We start from the raw sequence: 27,865 nt of genomic DNA, 5'->3' as shown, positions 1-27,865 counted from the left end.
CCAGTGATACCCAACATTTGTGCACATTAGAGACAGGTCTTGCTAGAATGCTTGTTTTTGTTCGAAGACTCAGAGAGCATACCAAACCCTTTTTGTCTGGAAAAGTTTCCAACACTTGTTGCTTCAACACTTGCTCTTTTGACAGGGTGAGTGGATGCTTTGTATCTTCTGGTAAAACTGACTTACTCAAGCGGCTTCCAACTCTCAAAAGTCTGTCCTACAGACACGGATCTAGTTTGCAAATAGAGCTTTGTCTTGGTACAGCTGTTCCCACTGATAGGGCAGCAATCTCTTCTGCCGACTATAGAAAATAATGAAAATTTCAGCATTCAAAAGATCCTCAACCGACAAGGTTTGATTTGTTGCTGTTTTGCCCTCTCCATTGTATGTTATTCCTCTGCACTCGTTTTAAGAGTATCCAACTTTTTTCTTTTCAAAAGAACCTTTTTTCCATTTAATAAACCATGCAACTGCCACTTTAAGTTTACTCCAATCTGCCAAATATAAAAGGCGCTGATCTGTAGCATTAGGAGAGTCCTGAGTGATTACATTTACTGTGACATCTCTTTTAATCTCAACATCTTCAGCAGCAATTGTGGCTTCGACATCATCGGAAGGCCAATCCTTTTCTGATTCAAGCAGAAACTTTGGGCCTTCAATCCAACTTTCTCCTTTCAGCAAACCTCTCACCTTCGTTCCTCCTGAGGCACAGTCTGCAGGATTGTCTTTAGATGAGTTAGATGAACCACATCTAACTCATGTGACACATGATAGATGTGTGAAACATGAGTTAGATCTCTGATGGTTGACATGCAATTCGCCACAAATATGCAGAAACATTTGTCCTCGTTTTTTATGTACTTGAGCACTAAAGCGCTGTTTGTCCAAAAAACTAATTGATGCAATTGCAGATCCAATTCTGTTCTCAGCATCTGATCTACTCGAACCGCTAGAACAGCTGTGAGTTCCAGATGAGGAATGGTTATCGGTTTCAGGGGAGTTACTCTTGCTTTTCCCAACAAGAAGGAAACATGGACTTTGCCTTCATCATTTTCAGTTCTGAGGTAGGTGATGGTGAAAAATCCAACTTCACTGGGATCAGAAAAGTTGTGCATCTGAGCCTTAATAGACTGTCCAAAATGTTTGGTCTCAATGAATCTTGCAACTTTAAAAGAAACCAAATCCTTGAGATCCTCCATTGGCCACCATTCAGTCCAGTGGTGGCCAATATCTGCAACTATGCTGTCATCCCATCCACAACGTCTTTGACAGAGCTCTTGCAGCATGACCTTTGCTGGCAGTGTCACTGGTGGAAAAACCCCCAAAGGATCATAGACTCAGAGATTACAGACAGCAAACCACTTCTGGTGTGTGCGTGCTCTTTTATTGCCATTTTGAATTGAAATGTTTCTGACTCCACACACCACTGTAATCCAAGGCCTCGCTCCATTGGAAGCTCATCTCGGTCCAGATCCAGTTCTTCCCAGTTCTAGCTCTGTGCTCCTCTTCAACAGTCTTTAGTGTGCAGCGTTGTTGACACCCTCTGGTTACCCTGCTTTGAGGGGCAGAGTATCAAATTCATTCTAGTGCTGCCACACAAACACTGTTGCTTCACCCTCTCCTCCTCTGGACATCTGACATATACCACCTGAACCTGGGAATCTCCATTCTCTATCTCAAATGTAGTATTTTATTTGAAGGCAGTCAAAAGACTCTGAATCCAACAGAGTCAGGAAAAGCAGAGCAACATCTAACAGATACGTCCATTTTTAATACACTTCTGTCATCAGAGAGTACATTCCATACAAGAACACTGTTCTGGACAGAGAAGCAGAAGTGGCAACATCAGCCGGTTTGGTCCGGTTCTAATCGGTTCTTATGGTAAGTAACTCTTCACGCTACCAGGAAAACGTCCTTGGCCGAATCCTGGAAGATTCTGCAACAACTTGAACACTTTGTAAAAAAGTGACAAAAACGAGAACAGACAGTGACTTACTCAAAGATTTCCACTTCACAGACAAACAAAGTGAAGGTATATAAAGTCTGTGTTTCCATCTCTGAGACATCCTGTGACCAGAAACTGCTGCTGGAACAGACTCTTCAACTAACCATCAAAACAAGGTGACATTTAAAGTCCTACTGCTCATCATGATGCTTTATGTCATGATTGAGTTGATTTGTGACACTAATTATGAACTTTCCTAACGATTCTTTCTACAGATGGCTGCCGGTCTTGTCTTCACTCTGCTTCTTGGTCTGAGCTTTGGACTCTGGGATGGAGCTGATGTAAGTATGGAGAAGGACTTAAAACAATGACTGGTATGTCCCTGTTGTGAGCTTTGGCTGACTGACGTAGATCAGATGGAGCAATCTGAGCCATCATTTGGTCGAAGTTCAATGAGGAAACTTTGTTTTGTTGGGAATTTTGTGCTAAAACTTTGGGTTTTTCCATCCGCAGGCATGTCAACTGAAAGGTATGTGCTTCTTTTATTGTTGGAGTTTCTATAATCTAAAAAACGACTATTACATTGTGAGAAATTCTTTAAAAAGATAGGAAACTTTTGCTTTAATAGGTCATCCTTTCAGCAAAAGTACAGGACTTAATTTCTGTATAACGTAAATTAATAAATTGTTTAGTCAGTACATATTGTATAGAAACATCCCATCCCACAAGGCGGATAGGTCCTAGTAGTTTTTACAGAAGGCAGCTAGAATAACTGAATCAGAACCAATAAATGTGTCATTTCAGAGGTTTTTCATTTGAATATATTTTTTAATAACTGTCATTTCCTAAATCATTTTGTTAAAGTGCAATATTTTTAGTTGATAATTGATTTAATTTAACATTGATTATACTTTTTAAATAGTTATTAACTGACTTAATTCCCATTTTCATAAGCTGTAATTTGGATTATTTTCTCATATTTTTTAATGTATTTTTACCATAATGTTTGATGCAGCTGAACCTCTGGGCTGTTTAGTATTAAAATGATGCTGGTTAGGAGTGTGATATATTTACCTTCTCTCTTCATATTTCTCAGAAATTACAGAGGTTGACTGTCCTCCTGGTTGGACTTGGTTCCAGCGTCGCTGTTTCCTGTATGTGAATGATCAAAAGTCCTGGGCTTCAGCTGAGGTACAATAGATGTGATGGTCACAGCAGATTTGCTACATTTAAAAGAATGTAAATTTATTGATATAAGACAATAAGATTAACCAACAACAAGGTTACAGAAACTGATTTCCATTAAACAAATAGAACCATAATTTCTAAAGGTCGATATTCAGCTGCACCAACTGTCTCACTGCACAGAGGAAAGTTTAAACCTGTTTTGCCTTTTCAGAATGACTGCCTCTCAAAGAATGGAAATCTGGCCACTTTCCACACTTCAAATGAGTACTACTTCCTCAAAAACCTTGCCTACGCGACAACTGGCAATTACACAAGAAGTTGGATTGGAGCTCATAGTACATCAATTGTGAGAATTTAAAAACATATAAATAACTCTGGTTGGTTGATGACTTTTTATGTCAAGATGCATTTCTCATGGCACTTTTTGTAAATGCTTTGAGACGACCTTTGTTGTGAATTGTTGTTATATAAATAAACTGAATTGAATTGAATAGGTGTTCCTAATAAAGTGGTCAGTTCAGCCAAATACATTCCAGTTGATCCTGGTTATAACACGATGCAGTTAATTGCAGATTAGAATATCAATTGGTCAACAGTTATCTCAGGAAACCCAGTTAGTTGTATTGAATAACTGACTATGCTAAACTCCCTCATGCTGAGGAAGCATGTGGCAACAGTGGAGAGGAATGAGAGGAGACCTCCAACAGAACCAGAACCTGCCTCTGTTTTCCACCGGCTGCTCTGACCAGCTGAGGGTTTTAAATAGAAACGATCCAAACACAGTTCATGTTTTCTATAATGAGTGACAGAAGTCTATGTTGGTTCTGTGTGATTTGTTTGCATAGGAACTTAAAACTAAATGTTCTTTCAGGACGGTACCTGGTTTTGGAGCGATGGTTCCAAGTTTGTGTTTTATTCCTGGACCCGAAATGTCGCAGCCGAAGGGAAAAAATGCATGGACATCAATGTAGAAGGTATTTGTTACTGGAGATACCCAATCTGTAATTTAATAATTTCGTTTAAATGTATGTTTTCATAATATCTTTGTATCTGGTGGCTTAGTAAGTAGGAGTTTGTCCTGTAATTGGTGGGTTCCTGGTTCGAACCCCCACTCCATTCATGTCTGTTGTGTCCTTGGGCAAGACACTTCATCTGCCCTGCATGCTTTCTGTAATTGATCAAATCATGTCCAAGTCTTTGTCAAAGGTTTGCAGTCAGGATTTCTCTCTTTGTCTCTTTACAGGACAGTCACTTTTGTTTGGTGCTAAATGTAACACGAAGCTTCCCTACATCTGTACCAGAGTCCCATAACTTTTCTCTTCTCATCCCTAATAATCTGAAATGCCCATATGGCTTTCCTGCTGGTGATGTCACTTCCACCTGGATGTCAAGCCTCGATGACATCACTGCTGGAAGAACCTGATTTCACTTCATTTGATCACTTAAATAAATGTTTTCTTTCTCTGAAATCTGACTGATTGATTTTATTCATTTATTTAAAATATGTCAACATTGCATTTAAGCAGCAACTTATAAATTCAGCCATGATTCTGACAAATAACGTTTACTCCATTCAGCTTGTGCCCACTTAGCCCCTTACTTTTTGCTTTTGCTATTGAGCCCCTGGGTCTGGTGATAAGGACAAACAACTCTATTAAAGGTATTACCAGGGGCAGGGTTGGGCATAAGCTCTCTCTTTATACCAATAACCTTTTGTTATACATATCGGAGCCAGAACTGAGCATCCCTCACATTTCAACACTCCTCTCTCAATTTGGGGAAATCTCTGGGTATAAAGTAAACATGCACAAGAGCAAGTTTCTGCCTCTGAACACAAGCAACCTAGATTATATCACAAGTGTTACACCTTTTAAGATAGCTACTCATAGCTTTGTCTATCCAGGTATTATAATAATGACTTTTGATGACCTCTATAAAAATAACTGATAAATTGCTTATTGAGACCCAAAATGACTTAAATAAGTGGTCAGCACTCCCCCCTCTCTCTAATAGGAAGAGTGAATACAATCAAGATGTCAGTGCTCCCTAGATTCATATATCTCTTTCAGTGTCTCTATGTTGTTGTTCCAGGCGCATATTTTAAAAAATTACATTTGACCTTTTTGACTTACATTTGGAATGGCAAAAAGTCTCATCTTAAGAAAGACCGCCTGAAAAAATCAAAGCAAGATGGGGGTCTGGCTCTTCCCAATATCCAACACTTTTACGGGGCATGTAATTTGGGTTGTTTGTCCTTTTGGGTGCTCTACAGCTGCAAGGATGGTGGTCCCATTTGGGTGGAGATGGAAAAGCTCTTATGTGCCCCTTTTTCTCTGCCAGTTTTGATTGGTGCAGCCTTACCCTTACCTCTTAATCATACTTCCTCTAACCACATAGTCTATAATTCCCTGGCAATCTACTCACAATTTAGGAAACACTTTGGCTTTCATCAGATGAGTCTTTCCAGTCCAATTTAATAACCTTTTTCCTCCTTCGCTGCAGGATGCTACTTTTGGTGTGTGGCAAAGTAAAGGTCTTTATATTGAAAAGAAGTTTGCTTGTTTTGAACAACTGTCTAACAAATAAGAATTGCCTACCTGACACTTCTTTAGATATTTACAGGTCAGGCATTTTATTACCTCATATACATCCAGATTTCCTGACAAGCCTCCCGATAACCTAATACAATTAGGTTGCAATTGATGAGTTGATGTTCTTTGATCCAACAAGGAGTAAAGCGATCACTTCTTTGATAAAATTGATCTCCCATTTAGATTCCCGATCCTTTGTCAGAATTAAATAGTCCTGGGAGCAGGATCTTCAAATTACAATTAGTGAGGCAGTTTGAGCTGATTGTTTGGGGGAAATCCACTCATCTTCAATATGCGTGGAATATAAATTAAGTGAATGGGAGTTTGTTGGATACTGGTTCCATGGTGTCTACGATTACTGAAAGCTTCTTTCACCAACATTTTGAACCATGGGGTAAAGATAAGCTTCAAATATGTAACTAGCTACAGCTCAGGGCTGCTAATGGATTGGCTATACCATATATTGGCTATCTAGAACTTGAGGTTGAACTTTTTGATAAAACTATGACGCATTGTGGTGTGTTGGTGGTCAAGGACACCCCGGGGGGTGGTTTACCTCCCCTCCCTTGTGTTATTAGCAGATGCTACAGAGAACTTTTTGGACAACATAGTTCGGCTTTATTTGACCTGCCAGTGTTATCTCAGGCCCCTGAGTCTTTTTGGCAGGCTTTGCATCAGCCGGCCGAACAGTGCATCAGTGAGAGCCATGCTCAGGTGGGGCCTTCATGTCTCACCTGAGCGTGAAGGCCTCAGGTGGGGCCCCTGGAATTGCCAGAGTGGGTGGTAAAAAGGCTTGTCGTATCCCTGGTGGCATGATGAAACTGGTTGCAGCCACCTGCTCTCAAAAATATTCGGGCACAAGTGCTTTGTTTGAACCCTTGGAGTCTGTCTTACCAGCCCGATTGCTTGCCTCACTTGCTTTGGTTAGGGTGGAGAATGGCATCGCTGACATTCTGGTTATCAATCTGGGTTGTACCAATGTGCTTCTTTATCCCCGAAACAGGGTTGGTACCCTGGTTGAAGTCACTATGGCAAGCTTGCCAGCTGGTGTTACAAAGGTGTCACCCTGTGCTGCAACCGTGTTTCCAGTCAGTTTCCGAGGTGGCACTGGATCAGCTGAAGGATGTGAACTTGTCAAGTTTGTTAGCAGACAACCAGGAGAAGGTGAGGTCTCTCCTTAAACAGTATGCATCTGTTTTCTCAGCACATGATGGGGATTTAGGCTGCACTAACCTGATTGCCCATAAGATCCCTCTCATGGATGATGTCCCTGTTCGCCAGCACTTCAGGCGGATCCCTCCATCTGATTATGATGTGGTGAAGGGACATATTAACCAACTCCTGAACACTCAGGTAATCAGAGCCCATTTGCATCCCAAATAGTCTTGATAAGAAAAAAAAGATGGCAGTCTTTGAATGTGTGTTGACTATAGGCAACTTAATAGTAAAACCAGGAAAGATGCCTTACCTCTTCCTCGCATTGAGGAATCTTTAGATGCACTGACAGGTGCATGTTGGTTTTCCACCCTGGATTTAGCCAGTAGCTATAACCAGGTCCCAGTGGCTGAACCAGATCGGGCAAAAACTGCTTTTTGCATCCCTTTTGGGTTGTTTGAGTGGAACCGCATGCCATTTGGCTTGTGTAATGCCCCTAGCACCTTTCAGAGACTGATGCAAAGCATCTTCGGTGATCAGCAGTGCCAGTCTCTACTGCTTTACTTGGATGACATTGTGGTGTTCTCTTCTACTATAGAGGAGCACCTAGATAGGCTGAGGGTGGTGCTGGGGAGGCTGCAGAAAGAACCTCAAGGTAAAGTTGTCAAAGTGTGCCTTTTTCCAACAGGAGGTCCATTACCTGGGTCATGTCATTTCTGATAAGGGTGTTTCCATAGATCCAAGTAAGGTAGATGTGGTGGCCAATTGGCAACCTCCAAGTACCATCTCAGAGCTGTGTTCATTCTTGGGTTTTGCCAGTTACTACCGTCGGTTTGTGGAAGGATTTGCCAAGTTGGCTACGCCACTTCATAAACTAGTGGCTGAAAGTGGAAGCACCAAGCTCAAGAAGAAACAGGACCAAAGGGTCCTGGATCATTGGACTGAGGTTTGTCAAAGTAGTTTTTTTTGTTGTTTTTCGACCACCGAGGGGGATACCCGCTTGTCGCTGTTTGGCTCTGTTCATTTGTTTGGGTTGTTCAATAAAGAACATATTCTTTATTTGATGGCCGTGTTTCTCTGGCTTTTGTTACGGCTCACGAGTCAGGTCGTAACAACCCATAACATACCATCTTGCCAGTAATGGGCAGTGTGAACAATTTAATCGAACATTACACAATTTGTTGCGTACCCTGCCAGTGTCCCGTAAATGGAACTGGTGTTCTTGTTTGCAACAACTTCTATATTCTTACAATACCACACCTCATCAGGCCACAGGAGAGTCACAGTTTTTCTTGTTGTTTGGCCAAGAGCCGAGATTACCGGTTGATTTCCTGTTGGGGAGAGTTCAGGATCCTGTAGGTGGCAGTGTCCATGAATGGATCTAGGAGCACCAAAGCCGGTTACAGGTTGCTTTTGAGGGTGCTAGGGAACGTTTGAAGGAGGCTGCTGAGCGTAGAAAAAGAATAATGACCAGTGTGTAAAAGATGCTCCATTGAAAGAGGGGCAGTTTGTATTGCTGCGACAGCTCGGTGTAAGGGGGCGCCACAGGATCTATGATGTATGGGGTTCTGTAGTGCATAAGGTTCTCAAAGCACCTAAGGAAAGAGGCTCTGTGTACACTATTGCACCAGTAGATGATGAGTTAAAGGTTAAAACTGTTCACCGTACTATGTTGAAACCAGTGGTTTGGACTGGGTCTCCAGTTGGGTCTGTGCTTAGTTCACCCTTACCTGATCGTTTGCCATCAGAGGAAGACCTGTCAGAGGAAGACGATTTCTTGGCCCTGCGTACAGAGTCTTTATCTTCTCCCCCAGTACAGGGTGCTGTAGTGACCCAACAAACTCCTCACCCACTGGCTACAGTTCAACAAGATCAAGAACTGCCTGGTCCTTCTAGGATGCAGGGCCGTTTGGAGATGGAGCTGCCATCATCCCCCCAACATGTTACTGGTAGGGGAAGTGTGGGGTGAACCCAGAGGTCAACTGCAAGTCAGCACTCAAATGTGCATCATCTCCCTAGACCAGTAGAGGGCCCTGAAAAGCAGGTTGGGATTTATTTATTGCATCCATCCAGTTCAATAGCACAAAAATGACAACTATTTATATAAAGAAAGTCCTGGCAAGTGGCTCCTCCTGCTGTTGGGTCGGAAGGGGCTCTCTGGTCGGGGTGGAGGCATCAAGCTCTGGTAGGTGCCAATGGCTTCCTCTACCTTCTGCCATTTTCTAAAGTCACCTATTGATCTGTAACTTCATTTCAGACATAAAGCTGCTGCAGCTCGCTGGAGACTGCTGCTTTGTTTCTTTTTCAACTATTTGTTTGGTTTCTTAGTTTTGTGCTTTTTGTTTGTTTTGGGTTATTCTATTGTTCTGTGTGTCCTCCGGCCTTGCTGTGGGTAGCAGACTGGTTTTATAGATTGCTTAATTAAGACATTGATTTTTAATGACTGGTTGTGTCAGAGGTTAGGGGTAACCTCATTTTAGCACTTTGTCTAAATTGTAGTGTCTTTTCTTTTTATGTATTTGCTCTGTTTAGCCCCACCCTGTTGTCTCCAGGCTGAGAGCTGAAAGCGGTGGAGGACATCCAGGGAGACTTTCATTTGTTTTATGAACCAGTTCCCCACATTTGGACTTCCCTCCCCCTGCTGGTAGGCTCCAGTACTGTGCACTTCCCTTCCCATTGTGGTTCTTTAAACTTTAATTGTCTTTTAAAACATGGCACAATAAAATGTAACATTATTTTGGTGGAATAAAGTCTTGTTCTCATTGGTTACGAACCTTAGGTGCCTTGCTGGCTATCTATTTTCTTGGGCGCAATTCAAAAGGTGGCGTTGTTGACACCCTCTGGTTACCCTGCTTTGAGGGGCAGAGTATCAGATTCATTCTAGTGCTGCCACACAAACACTGTTGCTTCACCCTCTCCTCCTCTGGACATCTGACATATACCACCTGAACCTGGGAATCTCCATTCTCTATCTCAAATGTAGTATTTTATTTGAAGGCAGTCAAAAGACTCTGAATCCAACAGAGTCAGGAAAAGCAGAGCAACATCTAACAGATACGTCCATTTTTAATACACTTCTGTCATCAGAGAGTACATTCCATACAAGAACACTGTTCTGGACAGAGAAGCAGAAGTGGCAACATCAGCCGGTTTGGTCCGGTTCTAATCAGTTCTTATGGTAAGTAACTCTTCACGCTACCAGGAAAACGTCCTTGGCCGAACCCTGGAAGATTCTGCAACAACTTGAACACTTTGTAAAAAAGTGACAAAAACGAGAACAGACAGTGACTTACTCAAAGATTTCCACTTCACAGACAAACAAAGTGAAGGTATATAAAGTCTGTGTTTCCATCTCTGAGACATCCTGTGACCAGAAACTGCTGCTGGAACAGACTCTTCAACTAACCATCAAAACAAGGTGACATTTAAAGTCCTACTGCTCATCATGATGCTTTTTGTCGTGATTGAGTTGATTTGTGACACTAATTATGAACTTTCCTAACGATTCTTTCTACAGATGGCTGCCGGTCTTGTCTTCACTCTGCTTCTTGGTCTGAGCTTTGGACTCTGGGATGGAGCTGATGTAAGTATGGAGAAGGACTTAAAACAATGACTGGTATGTCCCTGTTGTGAGCTTTGGCTGACTGACGTAGATCAGATGGAGCAATCTGAGCCATCATTTGGTCGAAGTTCAATGAGGAAACTTTGTTTTGTTGGGAATTTTGTGCTAAAACTTTGGGTTTTTCCATCCACAGGCCGTATGTCAAGTGAGAGGTATGTGCTTCTTTTATTGTTGGAGTTTCTAACACCTAAAAGATGACAATTACATTCTTTAAAAAGTTATTTAAAAAGATAGGAAACTTTTGCTTCATTGGGTCATCCTTTCAGCAAAAGTACAGGACTTAATTTCTGTATTAAGGACTGCGTTTGGTGTTACATGATGCTGATTGTTGGATGGATGTATTTACTTTCTCTCTTATTTCCTAGCTAACACACCACTTGACTGCCCTGCAGGCTGGACTTGGTACAACGGTCGCTGTTTTGTGTTTGTGAAAGACTTAAAGAGATGGATAATGGCAGAGGTACAACAGATGTGATGGTCACAGCAGATCTGCTACATTTAAAAGAATGTAAATTTATTGATATAAGACAATAAGATTAACCAACAACAAGGTTACAGAAACTGATTTCCATTAAACAAATAGAACCATAATTTCTAAAGGTCGATATTCAGCTGCACCAACTGTCTCACTGCACAGAGGAAAGTTTAAACCAGAGTTGTCTTTGAGCAGAATACCTGCCTCTCAATGGATGGAAATCTGGCCTCAATGCACAGTATGGATCAGTACAACTTCATCAGAGAGCTTATCTACAATGAAACTGGAAAACACACATCAACTTGGGTTGGAGCTCATGATTCAGCACAGGTGAGAATTTAAAAACATATAAATAACTCTGTTTGGTTGATGACTTTTTATGTCAAGATGCATTTCTCATGGCACTCTTTGTAAATGCTTTGAGACGACGTTGTGAATTGTTGTTATATAAATAAACTGAATTGAATTGAACAGGTGTTCCTAATAAAGTGGTCAGTTCAGTCAAATACATTCCAGTTGATCCTGGTTATAACACGATGCAGTTAATTGCAGATTAGAATATCAATTGGTCAACAGTTATCTCAGGAAACCCAGTTAGTTGTATTGAATAACTGACTATGCTAAACTCCCTCATGCTGAGGAAGCATGTGGCAACAGTGGAGAGGAATGAGAGGAGACCTCCAACAGAACCAGAACCTGCCTCTGTTTTCCACCGGCTGCTCTGACCAGCTGAGGGTTTTAAATAGAAACGATCCAAACACAGTTCATGTTTTCTATAATGAGTGACAGAAGTCTATGTTGGTTCTGTGTGATTTGTTTGCATAGGAACTTAAAACTAAGATGTTCTTTCAGGAAGGCGTCTGGATGTGGAGTGATGGTTCCAAGTTTGTGTTTAAAGTCTGGGGTGAAAATGAGCCAAACAATATCCGTGGAATGGAACACTGCCTGCAGATCAACCACAATGGTATTTATTACTGGAGATACACAACTTGTAATTTAATAATTTTGTTTAAATGTATATTATTATATCTTTGTATCTGGTGGCTTAGTAAGTAGGAGTTTGTCCTGTAATTGGTGGGTTCCTGGTTCGAACCCCCACTCCATTCATGTCTGTTGTGTCCTTGGGCAAGACACTTCATCTGCCCTGCATGCTTTCTGTAACTGATCAAATCATGTCCAAGTCTTTGTCAAAGGTTTGCAGTCAGGATTTGTCTCTTTACAGAAAGAAATCATACATCTGATGAAGCCTGTGCCAAGAAGCTTCCCTTCATCTGTGCCAGACCCCTATAACCTTCTCATCCCTAATAATCTGAAATGCCCATATGGCTTTCCTGTTGGTGATGTCACTTCCACCTGGATGTTAAGCCTCGATGACATCACTGCTGGAAGAACCTGATTTCACTTCATTTAATCACTTAAATGTTTTCTTTCTCTGAAATCTGATTTAACAGGCTAAACGAGCCACTAACCGAGCAGCTAACACCGTAGCTAGCAGAGCGGCTGTGATGGAAAAATTACAATAAGGTCACATCTGCTTGTTGTTAATTCTTTATCCTTGGTATAAAACTCATGTGTTATCTCTGCCTGACAGAGCTTTTCATCCAGACCTGCTTCATTACTGATTGTCCTATAAGCTCTCTGTATTGTGCACAATATATGAATAAACTTGATTCAGTGATTTCACCTGAGCAGTGCTTGGAAATAGTATTTTTTCCATGACAATTTGGTGCCGAAACCCGGGATCCTTCGACTGGACATCCGAGGACGTCGATGAACAGCGTTAAGCGCGCGACCTGGACTAAACTCCAGCCTCAAACCTCGTTTACGATTTAAGAGAGGAGGGCTGTTGGTTCGGCTCCTGGACTCCAGAGCTGGGATAAACAAACTCAAAACCACTGTTATCAGGTGGGATACTCACTCAGGCTAATAAATTAATTTTTACAAATTCTAAAATTATTAAATCTAAAATAATAAAGGATCTGATAAACCTTTCACCCTGGGGAATAGAGATTGATGCTGTTAAGAGGAAATGTTGGGTTAAAATCCCACGGGGAAAATTAATAATAAAAAATATATTTATAAAAATTAATAAAAAAATGAAAGATTGAAATATAAAATACATACAGACAGTAAAACAAAGTGAAAACCTCTCAGATTTTGCCAAAAGCCAAAGAAAAAAGATGGGTCTTAAGAAGGACTTAAAAACAACAAGTGAAGAAGCCAAAGGAAGATCGTTGCACAGCTTGGGAGCTGCCACAGAAAAAGCCCGGTTCCCTCTGAGCTGCACTTTGTCTTTGGTACCTTCAGGAGCAGCTGATCAGCTGACCTGAGGGAACGGGACGGTGTGTACGAATGTAACGGCTCAGACAGATAGGGAGGGGCAAGGCCATTAAGAGCTTTAAAAACAAATAAAATGATTTTAAAATGAATCTTAAAATGTATTGCAACCAGTGTAAGGAAGCTAAAATAGGGGAAATATGGTCACATTTTCATGTTCCTGTTAAAAGATGTGCAGCAGCATTTTGTACCCTCTGAAGCTGGGAAATATATAAATCACTGAGTCCTATATAAAGTGCATTACAGTAATCCAGCAGTGTGGTCACAAGTGCATGGATCACTGTTTCAAAGTGCTGCCTGGAGAGAAAAGGTTTTACTTTGGCTAGCTGCCTTAGGTGGAAAAAGCTGGATTTTACAACGGCTCTAATTTGTGCTTCCAGCTTTAGACCAGCATCCATCTTAACCCCCAAATTGGTAATAACTGGCTTGACATACTGGACCAAAGAGCCAAGATTGGTCAGGGAATCTACAGTGGATCTGCCAAAAATCACTACTTCTGTCTTATCTTCATTACGTTTCGAGAAATTTAGGGCCACCCAGGCCTTCAGATCTTCCAGACATAAAAACAGACCGAAGAGAGGTGGAGTCTGCGTTCTTTAGTGGTAAATATATCTGTGTGTCATCTGCATAACAATGAAAAGCAATCCCATATTTCCTAAAAATAGAGCCAAGAGGAAGGAGGTACAACAAGAAAAGAAGAGGGCCTAGAACTGAGCCCTGTGGGACACGACAGTGGAGCAGAGGGAGACCTACAGGCATCAAGACAGACAGAAAGTACGCTTGGCCAAATAAGATTTAAACCAGTCCAGAGCTATGTGACCGATTCCCACCCACTGTTAAAACGGGAAAGTAAGATGCCATGATCGACTGTATCAAGAGCAGCTGATAAATCCAAAACAACACAGTCACCAGAACCAGTTGCTAAAAGTATATCATTAAAAACTTTTAACAGAGCTGACTGTGCTATGAAATGGTTTAAAAGCTCGTTAGGGGGATGTCTCTCAGAACCCCAGGTAGTGCAGGTGAGGATAGTCCTTGATTCTCAGCAAGAGGATGAATTTGTTGAGCTCCATTCATGGCTTGACTGTTCTGTAGAAAAGGCTACAAGTAGAGTGCTGTATTCTGTAACCCTATTTATAACAGTAAAACTCCAAACCACACCCCTACCAGAGACAGTTGAGGCGGCAAGTCTAATTAGCCCACCAAAGAGCAGGACATAGGTGCCTTTCAGGCTAAGTACAAAGTATTGGGGGGAGAGGAAGCAGATTGGGTTGATCACTCAAAGAGCAGGACAGGTAAAAACAAAAAGGATTACAAGAAGTCAATAACATCTGCACTCATGACTTCAAACGCTACCACCAGCAGCGAGCAGAGGTGTCAAATTCATTAACATATAAACCCCTCACCCCTTCCCTTTTCCTTCCCCCCTAATTATTCATATTCATATTCATAACCTGTCATATTGAAGTTTGACGAAAGGGTGTACTTATAATCTCTCAAACCACTAGTGTAAAAATGGGGAGGCAGACCGATCTACTCCTTGTAGTGACTTGTAGATGATTTTGTGTCAGTACATTATGCACAGTCAGTAATAATATTTACAGACAAGTAAGAAAATGTAAAGGAAGAACCCATTGTTCTTAACATATAGTGCTTAATTTAAAACATGATAAACCCCTGCTCAATAATAAAATGCTCTCACCCAGAGTTCAAAAGAGGAGGAGAGGAGGAGACGGGGTGTAACAAGCAGCATACGTTGATTGAAAATTGACCACACATTGATCAGATGTTGGCATTTTCAACCACAAAACAACATTGATTCAATGACACATTTTCAACAATGGTTACTCGCCTAGAATTAGATGATTGTTTAATAGTTGACCCACCATCAATTGTCGAACTCAACAAAAAATCAACCATATTGACCATAATCCAATGTTGAATTACCATCGATTGCTATATAGGTGGTGACTAGAGCATGTGGGCGTGTCTGGATGGCAAATTGCAATCCCTCGCCGTTTGCATACAGTTGATTCTAAATCACACATGCATCATCCTATTTGCATCAAACTGGATAAAAAATAACCTCTGTTGTTACGCAATAGTCAGCCCCGCCCTAAATCTCTCAACACCCATGGACTGACTACTGACCAGCTCTCTGTGTAACGGGTCCAGAAAACCGCTAAACCTTCGAGTATTACCCTGATTCAGGTCTAGCAGAGATAATCTGTCTAAGCTGGTGTCGAAGGAGACTCAACTAGCCTTTAACTACCTACGATCCAAGAGTTAAGACTTTTTTCAGTTAAGAAGCAGTCAGCTGAGTAGTGCTCACAACTGCATAACCTCAATAATCACTCCTGTTGACGGTAGCTTTCCCTCTATCAACAACGTACGCTTGTTACAGACTAGTCAATTTTCAGTGGCTCGGCATGAGCCCCAAGGTCATTATTTTATCAACACTAAAAAAATTTCTGAAGCCACCACATTTCTAGAAACATGTACCTGGATTTTACATTAACTAGAAGAACCATAAAATGACAACTGACTCAATTAATTTAAATGTCCACAATCCTTATTAGAATTTTGATGCATCTTTATTAAGCAAGCGTTTAGCAGGGGTAAATGACAGACAGTTTAATTATCAATGATTAAACTGTCAATTTGAATATAATCACCTTAATAATGTCCTAACCTCTTTCCCTAAACTGTGTTACTAATTCATTGAAAGAGGCTATGGGAGGAACTCCTACCCAGATGGAAAATGATCTCAGCAACGGAAGGTTCCAATGTCCTTGGTCAGAGTCTTTGTAAGGCAAAATCCTCTTCAGAATAGAATCAAAGCAGAACTGGTTGTTATCTTCCAAACACTCAGATCTTCATCACTCAGTGACCTTTGTCTTTTCTCCAAGTTTGTTGATCAACTTTGAGATCTTTGGGTTGAGGCAGAGTAGGCAGTTGAATCAGGAACCAGGGCTGAGGGTCGAGGGTCGAGGGGTCTTGTCCCTTCTGGTGGTGAGGAGTCTCAACTTCCCCGTGGCTCCATGGTGTGGTCCTCTGCTGATCTTCTGTCTGCATCCTCTTGTTGACTTGTGTTCAGCACCGTGGACTAAGAACCTCTCTTCTTGTTCTTCCTGATCATATATACCCTCTCAACCCATGACTTTATATGGTGTACCTGACTTCTCAAGCATTCAACTACTTCATGGAAAGTCCCCATCATCCACACATTTGGTCAACACCCTTACTCACTTCCTTGTTCTGACCATCTGGTTTCAGATTCTTATTTGGAACACAGTCTGAGGCAAGTCCGGACATGTTCAGACTTGTCTCTTCCCTGCCTCTGTACACACATTGTTTGATTATTTCCATTACATTGTTATATATGCTGTATGATTATCAAAACCACTAAACACAACATTCTTAAATGCATTCTTTCATACATTACTCCTTTTAGTAATCGTTTGATCTTGATTTTATTATTTTTAATTCATCCTATTTCATAATCAATCCTCCTTAATCACCAATAAATCAAAATAAAAAATCATTAGTTTATAATCATGATTAATTCACATGAGTACATAAGTAAATTCAACATAACTTTGTCTTGTAATCATCAATAAATCAAATATACAGGATTCACTTATTTCTCTCAGGCCTTCATGATCTGTTTTCTGCATTAACCTGGAATGATCTCACCTCCTTACACCAGTTCTCATAACACCTCTAAAAATGGCAATAGGATTATATTAGAATTTGACTCTGGTGCGGCCCATAAACTACTGGAACAGAAGTATCTCTATGATAAAAAGGAAGATTCTCTAAATGCGCTGTCTGGTGTATAGCACATTAAAAGCCCTGATGGCTGTCACCTGCCTAACATAGATCTTGAAGTGCTTTGAACTATAGAATATCGACACATGCCAGTCTGAAGAGGAGTAATCATTGGCCATCTTCTCATGGATGACATAAAGCTGCATGTCAAGAACGAACCAGAAATAACTCACTGATCCTAACCCTGATATACAGCAAACTCACTGGAACATCATTCAGACTGCAGAAGGTTTCTAATTGTTTCCTAAAAAGGCAAGGTGATCACTGCTAAACACAGAGCAGCCAGCATGAAAACAAAAGGAATCATCTCTAGACCTCTGTGACAGGATTGTCTTGAGACATAAATCTGGAGAAGGATCCAGAACCTGCCCTGTTTTTAACACAGGAGGACTGAAGCTGGTTTTTGAGTCTTCAGGATGGCCGAATGCTCTTGTCCTCTGCCACAGAGTCCTTCTGGCATGACAGATCCCACTTCTGACACCAAGAATGTGGTGGAAATTCCTTATCACACAGCTAGAGAAACCACTCAAGAATTGATAAAGTTTCAACTTTATCTTTCAAGTGTTTTATTTGAAGGCAGTCAAAGGACTCTGAATCCAACAGAGTCAGGAAAAGCAGAGCAACATCTAACAGATACGTCCATTTTTAATACACTTCTGTCATCAGAGAGTACATTCCATACAAGAACACTGTTCTGGACAGAGAAGCAGAAGTGGCAACATCAGCCGGTTTGGTCCGGTTCTAATCGGTTCTTATGGTAAGTAACTCTTCACGCTACCAGGAAAACGTCCTTGGCCGAATCCTGGAAGATTCTGCAACAACTTGAACACTTTGTAAAAAAGTGACAAAAACGAGAACAGACAGTGACTTACTCAAAGATTTCCACTTCACAGACAAACAAAGTGAAGGTATATAAAGTCTGTGTTTCCATCTCTGAGACATCCTGTGACCAGAAACTGCTGCTGGAACAGACTCTTCAACTAACCATCAAAACAAGGTGACATTTAAAGTCCTACTGCTCATCATGATGCTTTATGTCATGATTGAGTTGATTTGTGACACTAATTATGAACTTTCCTAACGATTCTTTCTACAGATGGCTGCCGGTCTTGTCTTCACTCTGCTTCTTGGTCTGAGCTTTGGACTCTGGGATGGAGCTGATGTAAGTATGGAGAAGGACTTAAAACAATGACTGGTATGTCCCTGTTGTGAGCTTTGGCTGACTGACGTAGATCAGATGGAGCAATCTGAGCCATCATTTGGTCGAAGTTCAATGAGGAAACTTTGTTTTGTTGGGAATTTTGTGCTAAAACTTTGGGTTTTTCCATCCACAGGCCGGATGTAACCTGAGAGGTATGTGCTTCTTTTATTGTAGGAGTTTTTAACACCTAAAAGATGACAATTACATTGTGAGAAGTTCTTTAAAAAGACAAGAAACTTTTGCATAGATCGGCTATATTGGGTCATCCTTTAGGTGCAAGTACAGGAGTAATAAACTGTTTAGTTAGTACATATTGCATAGAAACATCCCATCCTACAAGGCAGATTGACCACTGTAGTTTTTACAGAAGGCAGCTGGAAACGCTAAGAAGGCAAATTATTTTCTGAATAAAATAACAGAATCAGAACCAATAAATGTGTCATTTCAGAGGTTTTTCATGTGAATATATTTTTTAATAACTGTCATCTCCTAAATCCTTTTGTTAAAGTGCAGTATTTTTACTTGATTATCCATTTTTTAAACATTGATTATACTTTTTATTCATTTTTACCATATTGTTTGATGCTGTCAGGAAAGTGGGATGTTGTGTGTTCTCTGTGGTTCTACACTTCCAGTAGGTATCCACAAGAGGGTGCCACAGTGAGCCAGTTGAAGGGCTCAGGGCCGATTCCCTGCAGGTATGCAGCCAGACTTGCAACTCCTTCAACCTCATCATACGTAGATACACGGAGCTGGTTGCCTGTCACTCTTTGCCTGAGTGTTAACTCATGTGGTGATGCCAAGCCCACCTTGTGAACTTCTGAGTAGTTTTCTGTGTGACGTATCTGAGCCCTGTGTTACTTCTTGTGTTTTGCCTCTCTTCAGGTCTGCTCCATCATTGTTGTACAACCTGCCCCCCCTCCACCAGTTCTGCAGCAACCACCATCAGACTCTCTAGGCCTCTCCCTACTATTTTGCAGTTTCTACCTCAAGACCAACACCCCACTCAGCCTTCCCTTGTGGACTTCCACTAATTTATTATTTCTTCCAGAAGCCTTGTATCCCCACGTTGCCTACCTACCCTGTATCACGCATGTAACCCCCATATATGTGTGTAATATTATTGTTAGTAATAATTTTATATTTTGTTTTTATTGGATTTTGTCATGTAATTTAATGCACCAGCAAATCGGTTTCTATTTTAATTTTGGGTTTTCTTTTGCTACCAGAAACTGCCAGTTAGTTACACTCTGGTTTAAACAGCAGAGAAAAATAGGAGTAGAAGAAGGAACCGTAACTGGCTGCAGCACATTGTGCTGAGCTATTACACGCTGAGAGAAAAGAAAGCACGTTATATGATAAATTTTGATGAATTCCGGTAACGGTTGACAGAAGAGAAGATAAGTGACCTGATCCTTGCAGTTAAATCAATTTCTGCTGTGATTTTCTCCGGTTGTTTTTTTTTAGAACCACATTCAACTTGGAACGTTGTCCAGCTGCACACCGCCGCAGGCCTGGATTGGATGTGCTGAGCTCCAGGTTTCAACCCAAGACCTGGGACTGCTGGATCCGCTGCCTGCTTTGCACTGGATTAAGATAAGATTTTCTATCCAAAGAAACACATGGCCATTGAATTTGACAAAGACTTGACTGACTGACTTAAATTTCAATTACTGAACTAAAGAAAGGAACTGAACAATAAGAAATCTGGACATAAAGAAAACACACTACCTGATGTAATAAGGGTGGACACTTTCTGTTGAAAAAAAGTTACAATAATATTCTGTTTAATTTTGTATTAAACAGTCTGTTCATTTTCCTTGGCAATATGGTTGTTTGTGCTTATTATCCTCCTTTTTGAACTTAGCAAGAAGACTAATTGTAACTACAACACTTGAAATCTAAATTTCTCAACTTATCTGTTCGTAAGCTACACAAATTTGTTACACACATTATTCCACTTTGTAAATAAACCCAATTTTACTGATTTCTTCTCTGCATGTGGGTTAGAAGCCTAAACAGACACATGACAGAACACTCAGGCCAACCCGACCCAGCAGAGAGTCTTGGGAGAGCACTATCAGAACAGGCCTTTGGCTTTCAATCACATGAAACTGTACTCTGAACCCTCTCTGCACCATATAATAGTACTAATCAGGCTTTGGCTCATATTGCTGCTGTGTTACAGAATATGACTGCTCAACCTCCAGCACCCTAGCGTGATGTTTTACCACCAGCACCAGACAACTTGTTGGTGATGTCAGTTGTTGTGGGAGTTTCCTTCTCCAGTGCTCTTTAATTTTCAATCATTTACTGTCTTCTCCCACTGACAATAGCAAGATACACTGCCTGGCCAAAAAAAGTCGCCACCTGGATTTAACTAAGCAAATAGGTACAAGCCTCCTATTGGATAAGTACTGCATAGGCGATTATCTTTCAGCTGGCAACAAGTTATTTAACCCCAGCTGATGCAATGAGTAACTCCTCATTTCTTAAACAACCATGGCAAAAGACACATCCTGTGGTCGTGGAAAAGACGTTAGTCTGTTTAAGAAGGGTCAAATCATTGGCATGCATCAAGCAGAGAAAACATCTAAGGAGATTGCAGAAACTACTAGAATTGGGTTAAGAACTGTCCAACGCATCATTAAAAACTGGAAGGATGGTGGGGAACCATCGTCTTCCAGGAAGAAATGTGGTCGGAAAAAAATCCTGAATGATTGTGATCGGCGATTACTTAAACGTTTGGTCAAATCAAATCGAAGAAAAACAACAGCAGAACTCAGGAGTATGTTTAATTGTGAAAGCAAAAGCATTTCCACACGCACAATGCGAAGGGAACTCAAGGGGTTGGGATTGAACAGCTGTGTAGCCGTAAGAAAACCTCTAATCAGTAAGGCTAACCAGAAAAAAAGGCTTCAGTTTGCTAGGGAGCATAAAGATTGGACTCTGGAGGAATGGAAGAGGGTCATGTGGTCTGATGAGTCCAGATTTACCCTGTTCCAGAGTGATGGGCGCATCAGGGTAAGAAGAGAGGCAGGTGAAGCGATGCACCCATCATGCCTAGTGCCTACGGTACAAGCCTGTGGGGGCAGTGCTATTGCTGCAGTTGGTCAGGTCTAGGTTCAGCAACATTGTGTGCCCAAAGAATGAGGTCAGCTGACTACCTGAATATACTGAATGACCAGGTTATTCCATCAATGGATTTTGTCTTCCCAAATGGAACGGGCATATTCCAAGATGACAATGCCAGGATTCATGAGGCTCACATTGTGAAAGAGTGGTTCAGGGAGCATGAGACATCTTTTTCACACATGGATTGGCCACCACAGAGTCCAGACCTTAACCCCACTGAGAATCTTTGGGATGTGCTGGAGAAGGCTTTGTGAAGTGGTCAGACTCTCCCATCATCAATACAAGATCTTGGTGAAAGATTAATGCAACACTGGATGGAAATAAATCTTGTGACACTGCAGAAGCTTATTGAAACAATGCCACAGCAAATGCGGGCTGGAATCAAAGCTAAAGGCAGTCCAACAAAATATTAGAGAGTGTGACCATTTTTTGGTGGCGACTTTTTTTTGGCCAGGCAGTGTAGCTTACAGTCTTGGCTTACTCTCTGGACATGCTTTGAAATGGGCAGAAGTCCGCTTTCAAGACTACACAAACTTTGGGATTAGTTTGTAGAATTTTGTTAAAGAATTCAAAATGACTTAGCTTAAACCCTAACCCTGAGTCCCTTTCTAGGGTGTTATGGAAGATCAGGCAAGGCCAACAGTCTGTCTCAGATTTTTCTACTGACTTCTGCACCATTGCAGCTGCGTCTGGCTGGGACTCATGTGCACTAAAGAGTGTTTTTATTAATGCTTTAAATGAGTCACTGAAGGATGTAATGGTTCTGCTAGATGAAACCAGAGACTGTAGATAACCTGTTTACCCAAGTAACCCATATTGAGCTGAGATTAAAGGAAAGACTACAAGACCGACCAAGAAGAAACTACCTCATTCCTCCCATTATTTTTTCACCCACTTTCACTCTGTCTCCTCATCCTCCTCAATCTCTAAGTCTCATTCACAAAAACCAGAACCAATGCAACAAGGTCAGACCTAGCTATCCCCTGAGGAATAGTAGCGCAGGATGCAGTCCAACCAGTGTTTGTATTGTGGAGGTTCTCATCACTTCATTGACACTTGTCCCCTTTGGTTAAAAGCCAAAGTCCATCAGTAACTAAGGGGAGTCTAATGAACAAGCCCACATGCACCACATCTCCTTGTTTTTCCTTCCTGCTACACAGTTTTTTCAATAATACTCATTCCATATCAGCGCTTTGGTTGATTGAGGTTGCGAACAGACCCTCATTTCCCAGTCCATTATTCATCAACATAAAATAGAGTCTATTCCTATGAGGAACCCTCTTGAGACTACAGACCTCAATGGAAGACCCTTGCCACCCATAACCCATTGTACCAACCCATTTACTCTGATCATCTCAGGTAACCATCTTGAAACTGTTACTTTCTTTGTTTTTGATTCCAAACATTCATCCATCATACTAGGTTTTGACTGGCTACAAAGACACAATAAATATCTCAACTTGTGAAATTGCTGTATTGAATCCTGGCCCACTGTCTTTCTTCCTGTCTGCAATCTATAATCCCTCCTAGACCACCACCAGGGAATTCACCTGTTGATGAATCCCCAGAACTGAGTCACGTCCCAGAGGATTATGGATCTTAAACAAGTTGTCTGCAAAAGCAAGGCTCTATCGCTGCCACTCCACAGATAATACGACTGTGCCATAAACTGTCTCCCTGGAGCACCTTTGCCTTCTAGCTGTCTCTTCAATGTGTCTCACCTCGAAAGAGAACCCATAGAGAAGTATATAAATGAATCTCTTGCTGCTGGCATTATTAAACATTCCTCTTCTTCTCTGGGGGTGGGTTTCTTTGTGTTTAAGAAGGATGGCTCACTCCGATTCTGCATCGATTACCATGGACTAAAGCAAATCACCAAGAATCATTACCCTCTGTCACTTATCTATTCAGCTTTCGAACCCCTCCATGATGCTAAGATTTTCACCACACCTGACCTCCGCAATGCCTAACACCTAGTCCGTGTCAGCCAGGGAGATGAGTGGAAGACTGCTTTCAAGACTCCTCTTGGACTCCTCTGCAGTGCCCCACGCCATCTTTCAGGCTGTCCAATGAATCTGGACCAATGCCATTGCTTCTCTCAACCAAACAGCAGAACATAACAAGAGATTCTCATACAAGATACATATTCCCACCTCAATACACCCCAGGTCAGAAAGTCTGGTTATCCTCCCATGATGTCCCATTAAAGTCCATGTCTAAGAAATTCTTATCCAGGTTCATCTTTCTGTATGAGATCCAGTCCATCATAAGTCCCTCTGTTATCCGTTTTCGCCTACCCCAAAGTCTTCATATCCACCGAACCTTCCATGTTTCCCAGATCAAACAGTCCATACAAGCACTTTGTGCCCTCCTTCGGAGGCCCCACCTCCCACCGGAGTCATTAATGGGCATCCAGCTTTTGACATCCAGTGGATCGTGGCCTCCTGTTGGCGAAGTTGGGGGTATCAGTATCTTGTTGACTGGGAATGCTACAGTCCTGAGAACCGTTCATGGGTGATGCAGTATTTCTGTCATGAGGTGCGGTGGTGAGGCAGACGCTGTAGACCCAGGTAAGATGAGTAATGAAGGTTTTAATGTAAAAGAATCCAGAAAACACAGTCCAAACACCTGGCAGCACGGCTGAGCGGAAGCCAAGGCTCAACGCCGGTAGCAACAGGTTAACCCAGTGGACATAGCAACAGAATAACGCTGACAACGACAAGGGCCCGACAAAGACACAGACACACAGGTGACACTAAATACACAGGAGGTAATTAGGGAACGAGAAAAACCTGGGAGTAATCAAAGGGAGACAGGACAACACGGAGACTCAGAGACACAGGAAACTTAAAATAAACACACAGAAAAACACGGAACATGACAATTTCATCTTGACCCCATCTCTCATAGCTGACTACGAAGCCTCCTTTGCGTCCACTTCTTCTGGGAAACCAGATGCTGGTTGTTGGGGGGAAGGTGATGTCAGGAAAGTGGGGAGTTGTGCAGCCACACCCGCAACTCCTTTAACCTCATCCTATTCTAGTTATAAGAAGCTTGTTGCCTGTTACTATTTTGCCTGAGTTGCCTGAGAGTTAACCCATGTGGTGACGTCAAGCTCACTTTGTGAACTTCTGAGTTGCTTTCTGTGTGAAGTATCTGAGCCCAGTGTTACTCCGTGTTTCCCTCTGTTCAGGTCTCCCTGAGTACCACCTTGAATCTATCTGTGAAACCTCTCAACCATCATCAGACCAGAACCAGCCATAACCCTCAGCTTGGATTTTCTGACTGGTAACTTTTAGCTCCTCCATCAACGTTGTACCACCTGTCCAACAGTTCTGCAGCAGCCACCGTCCCTCAGCCTACTATTTTGCAGTTTTTACTTCAAGACCAACAACCCACTCACCCTTCTATGGCGGACTTCCTTATCATTCTCTGTAAGTCCTTTATCCAACATTTCCTTTTACCTTCATCTACTCCACTAATTTATTATTTCTTCCAATTTATTATTTCTTCCAGAAGTTCCCCACATCGCCTACATACCCTGGACCACCACCTTTGCAAATAAACCCCATTTTACTGATTTCTGTCTTGAGTCTTTCTCTGTATGTGGGTCAGAAGCCTAATCAGAGACATGACAAATGCAGCTGAACTTCTATACTGTGTCTGGTGTTAAAATTATGCTGATTATCAATTGAATGTATTTACCTTCTCTCTTCACATTTCCCAGTTGACATATGTGAAGGGTGTGAAAAGGATTGGACTTGGTACGACGGTCGATGTTACCTGTATGAGAAAACTGCAAAGAACTGGGCTACAGCTGAGGTACAACAGATGTGATGGTCATAGCAGATTTCCTACATTAAAACAAAATGTAAATCTATTGACAGAGGACAATAAATTTAACCAACAACAAGGTTACAGAAACTGATTTCCGTTAAACAAATAGAACCATAATTTCTAAAGCTTGTCATTCAGCTGCACCAACTGTCTCACTGCACAGAGGAAAGTTTAAACCTGTGTTGCCTTTTTCAGAACTTCTGCCTCTCATTGGGTGCAAATCTGGCCTCATTCCACAGTGTAGGGGAGTACAACTTCATCAGAAACCTTATCTACAAAGTAACTGGAAAACACACACAAACTTGGGTTGGCGCTTATGATTCAGTAGAGGTGAGATTTTAAAAACATATAAATAACTCTGTTTGGTTGATGTCTTTTTATGTCAAGATGCATTTCTCATGGCACTTTTTGTAAATGCTTTGAGACGACGTTGTGAATTGTTGTTATATAAATTAACTGAATTGAATTGAACAGGTGTTCCTAATAAAGTGGTCAGTTCAGCCAAATACATTCCAGTTGATCCTGGTTATAACACGATGCAGTTAATTGCAGATTAGAATATCAATTGGTCAACAGTTATCTCAGGAAACCCAGTTAGTTGTATTGAATAACTGACTATGCTAAACTCCCTCATGCTGAGGAAGCATGTGGCAACAGTGGAGAGGAATGAGAGGAGACCTCCAACAGAACCAGAACCTGCCTCTGTTTTCCACCGGCTGCTCTGACCAGCTGAGGGTTTTAAATAGAAACGATCCAAACACAGTTCATGTTTTCTATAATGAGTGACAGAAGTCTATGTTGGTTCTGTGTGATTTGTTTGCATAGGAACTTAAAACTAAATATTCTTTCAGGAAGGCTACTGGATGTGGAGTGATGGTTCCAAGTTTGTGTTTAATTCCTGGGGCAAGAATGAGCCAAACAATTCTGGTGGAAACGAACACTGCATGGACATCAACTTACATGGTATTTATTACTGGGAATCACAATCTGTAATTTAATAATTTCGTTTAAATGTATGTTTTTATTATATCTTTGTGTCTGGTGGCTTAGTAAGTAGGAGTTTGTCCTGTAATTGGTGGGTTCCTGGTTCGAACCCCCACTCCATTCATGTCTGTTGTGTCCTTGGGCAAGACACTTCATCTGCCCTGCATGCTTTCTGTAACTGATCAAATCATGTCCAAGTCTTTGTCAAAGGTTTGCAGTCAGGATTTGTCTCTTTGTCTCCTTACAGAACAAGAAAATGTGAATGATTATGGCTGTTACGAGAGGCTTCCCTTCATCTGTGCCAGACCCCTGTAACCTTCTCATGCCTTTTAATCTGAAATGCCCATATGGCTTTCCTACTGGTGATGTCACTTCCACCTGGATGTCAAGCCTCGATGACATCACTGCTGGAAGAACCTGATTTCACTTCATTTGATCACTTAAATAAATATTTTCTTTCTATGAAATCTGATTGATTTAATTATAGGATTTAAAATATGTCAAAATTCCAATTAAGCAGCAACTTATAAATTAATTGGTAATAGTTCTAAATCTCAGCTATAACTTTATGCTGAAAATCATCAGAATATCAGTGCGTCAGTATAGTAATAACAATCTATGAAATATGAACAGTTTTCATAAACTCTGTACCACCTGTTTTGAACAAATTCACTAGTGTCACAAATATTTTACACCTAATGAAACCTTGTAAAAATGTTTGTCATCATAAACCTCTGAAACACCAGAGCATCTTTAGTTAAAAATCTGTTGACCCAACCAGAATACTGCAGTTGGGTCGTTATTAGGTCTTACAGCAGGATGATGATCCAAAACACATGAATACAGACATTTTTCAGCAGACGGAGAATCAACTTTCTACCATGGTAATCCCATCGCTCAGACCAAAATCCTACAGAACCCCAGTGTGCTTAGCTGAATATAACCACAAAGAGAATACAGAACATAGACTGCTTAAAAATAAAGGATTGTCGGGACTCATTAAGTAAAAACCTGTCATATCTGCTTTAACACTACGAACCCACATGCAGAACACAACTCGGGACGCGAAAGATCAGTTAAAGTGATTTATTTACAAAAGATTTCCAGGGTAGGCTCTCAGTCATCGAAGGGACGGCGACAGACAGGTAAGTCAGGACTTCTGGGAACAACAACAGATCGGGAGGTGAGTTCAGGGACCGTGGGGATCTTCCAGAGCTCTAAAGTGTATGCTTACTCGGGGAGGAGAATAAACAACGGCGTGGCCAGGTGTGGAGGCACTGGAGGTGGAGGTTGTGCTGCGGTGGAGGGCGGACAGGTAATAGGATCCAGACGGCGTCGCAAGGGAAACTCGGGACTACAGCCAGACTTGACGTTGCAGGAACAGCTGAAAAAAAATCCAAACAACAGATGGCGTTAGCTCAGAATCAACAAGAAGCTCGACTAGGTCGCTGGAGAGGGCTCTGGGTTACCATTACAGGCTAACACTCAAGCGTTGGTATGCTGGCAGTCGCCGTCTCTTGAAGTCCCGCTGACGAGTGGATTGGGAACCGGTGTGACGGTGACG

General features: G+C 41.5%; 2 protein-coding genes and 1 long non-coding RNA gene across 4 annotated transcripts; all 3 read left to right on the top strand.

Annotated features, from left to right (window-relative positions):
- Positions 1–1,744: 1,744 nt before the first annotated feature.
- Positions 1,745–4,602, top strand: LOC102225939 (galactose-specific lectin nattectin-like). Of its 2 annotated transcripts, XM_023335003.1 has the most exons (8): positions 1,745–1,881; positions 2,018–2,121; positions 2,221–2,286; positions 2,459–2,474; positions 3,042–3,136; positions 3,345–3,479; positions 4,005–4,107; positions 4,377–4,602. In XM_023335003.1, exons 3-8 carry the CDS (start codon positions 2,221–2,223, stop codon positions 4,442–4,444), a joined length of 483 nt encoding a protein of 160 aa, XP_023190771.1. In that variant the 5' UTR covers positions 1,745–1,881; positions 2,018–2,121; the 3' UTR covers positions 4,445–4,602. The 2 variants fall into 2 exon arrangements, with proteins under 2 accessions (XP_023190771.1, XP_023190764.1); XM_023334996.1 differs by having other exon boundaries at positions 1,745–2,121.
- A 5,556-nt stretch (positions 4,603–10,158) lies between these two features.
- LOC111608822 lies at positions 10,159–10,949 on the top strand. Its single transcript, XR_002752869.1, has 4 exons — positions 10,159–10,297; positions 10,397–10,462; positions 10,635–10,653; positions 10,867–10,949. It is a non-coding gene; the product is annotated as an uncharacterized LOC111608822 (long non-coding RNA).
- A 6,814-nt stretch (positions 10,950–17,763) lies between these two features.
- LOC111608811 (ladderlectin-like) lies at positions 17,764–26,764 on the top strand. The gene is made up of 8 exons (XM_023334977.1): positions 17,764–17,901; positions 18,038–18,141; positions 18,241–18,306; positions 18,479–18,497; positions 25,208–25,302; positions 25,513–25,647; positions 26,169–26,280; positions 26,549–26,764. Exons 3-8 carry the CDS (start codon positions 18,241–18,243, stop codon positions 26,614–26,616), a joined length of 495 nt encoding a protein of 164 aa, XP_023190745.1. The 5' UTR covers positions 17,764–17,901; positions 18,038–18,141; the 3' UTR covers positions 26,617–26,764.
- Positions 26,765–27,865: the final 1,101 nt, after the last annotated feature.

This window comes from Xiphophorus maculatus, chromosome 1 (assembly GCF_002775205.1).
Source record: "Xiphophorus maculatus strain JP 163 A chromosome 1, X_maculatus-5.0-male, whole genome shotgun sequence".
Classification (NCBI taxonomy): Eukaryota; Metazoa; Chordata; class Actinopteri; order Cyprinodontiformes; family Poeciliidae; genus Xiphophorus; species Xiphophorus maculatus.
Note: the sequence above shows the minus strand (reverse complement) of the source record. Positions and strands in the feature narration are given on the sequence as shown.

Bases quoted from the DNA above. Each gene is read 5' to 3' on its own strand.
- LOC102225939 (XM_023335003.1), top strand. From the start codon at position 2,221: ATGGCTGCCGGTCTTGTCTTCACTCTGCTTCTTGGTCTGAGCTTTGGA. The intron at 3,137-3,344 runs GTACAATAGATG...TTGCCTTTTCAG, and splicing joins AGTCCTGGGCTTCAGCTGAG to AATGACTGCCTCTCAAAGAA. The intron at 4,108-4,376 runs GTATTTGTTACT...GTCTCTTTACAG, and splicing joins CATGGACATCAATGTAGAAG to GACAGTCACTTTTGTTTGGT.
- LOC111608811 (XM_023334977.1), top strand. From the start codon at position 18,241: ATGGCTGCCGGTCTTGTCTTCACTCTGCTTCTTGGTCTGAGCTTTGGA. The intron at 25,303-25,512 runs GTACAACAGATG...TGCCTTTTTCAG, and splicing joins AGAACTGGGCTACAGCTGAG to AACTTCTGCCTCTCATTGGG. The intron at 25,648-26,168 runs GTGAGATTTTAA...ATATTCTTTCAG, and splicing joins GCGCTTATGATTCAGTAGAG to GAAGGCTACTGGATGTGGAG.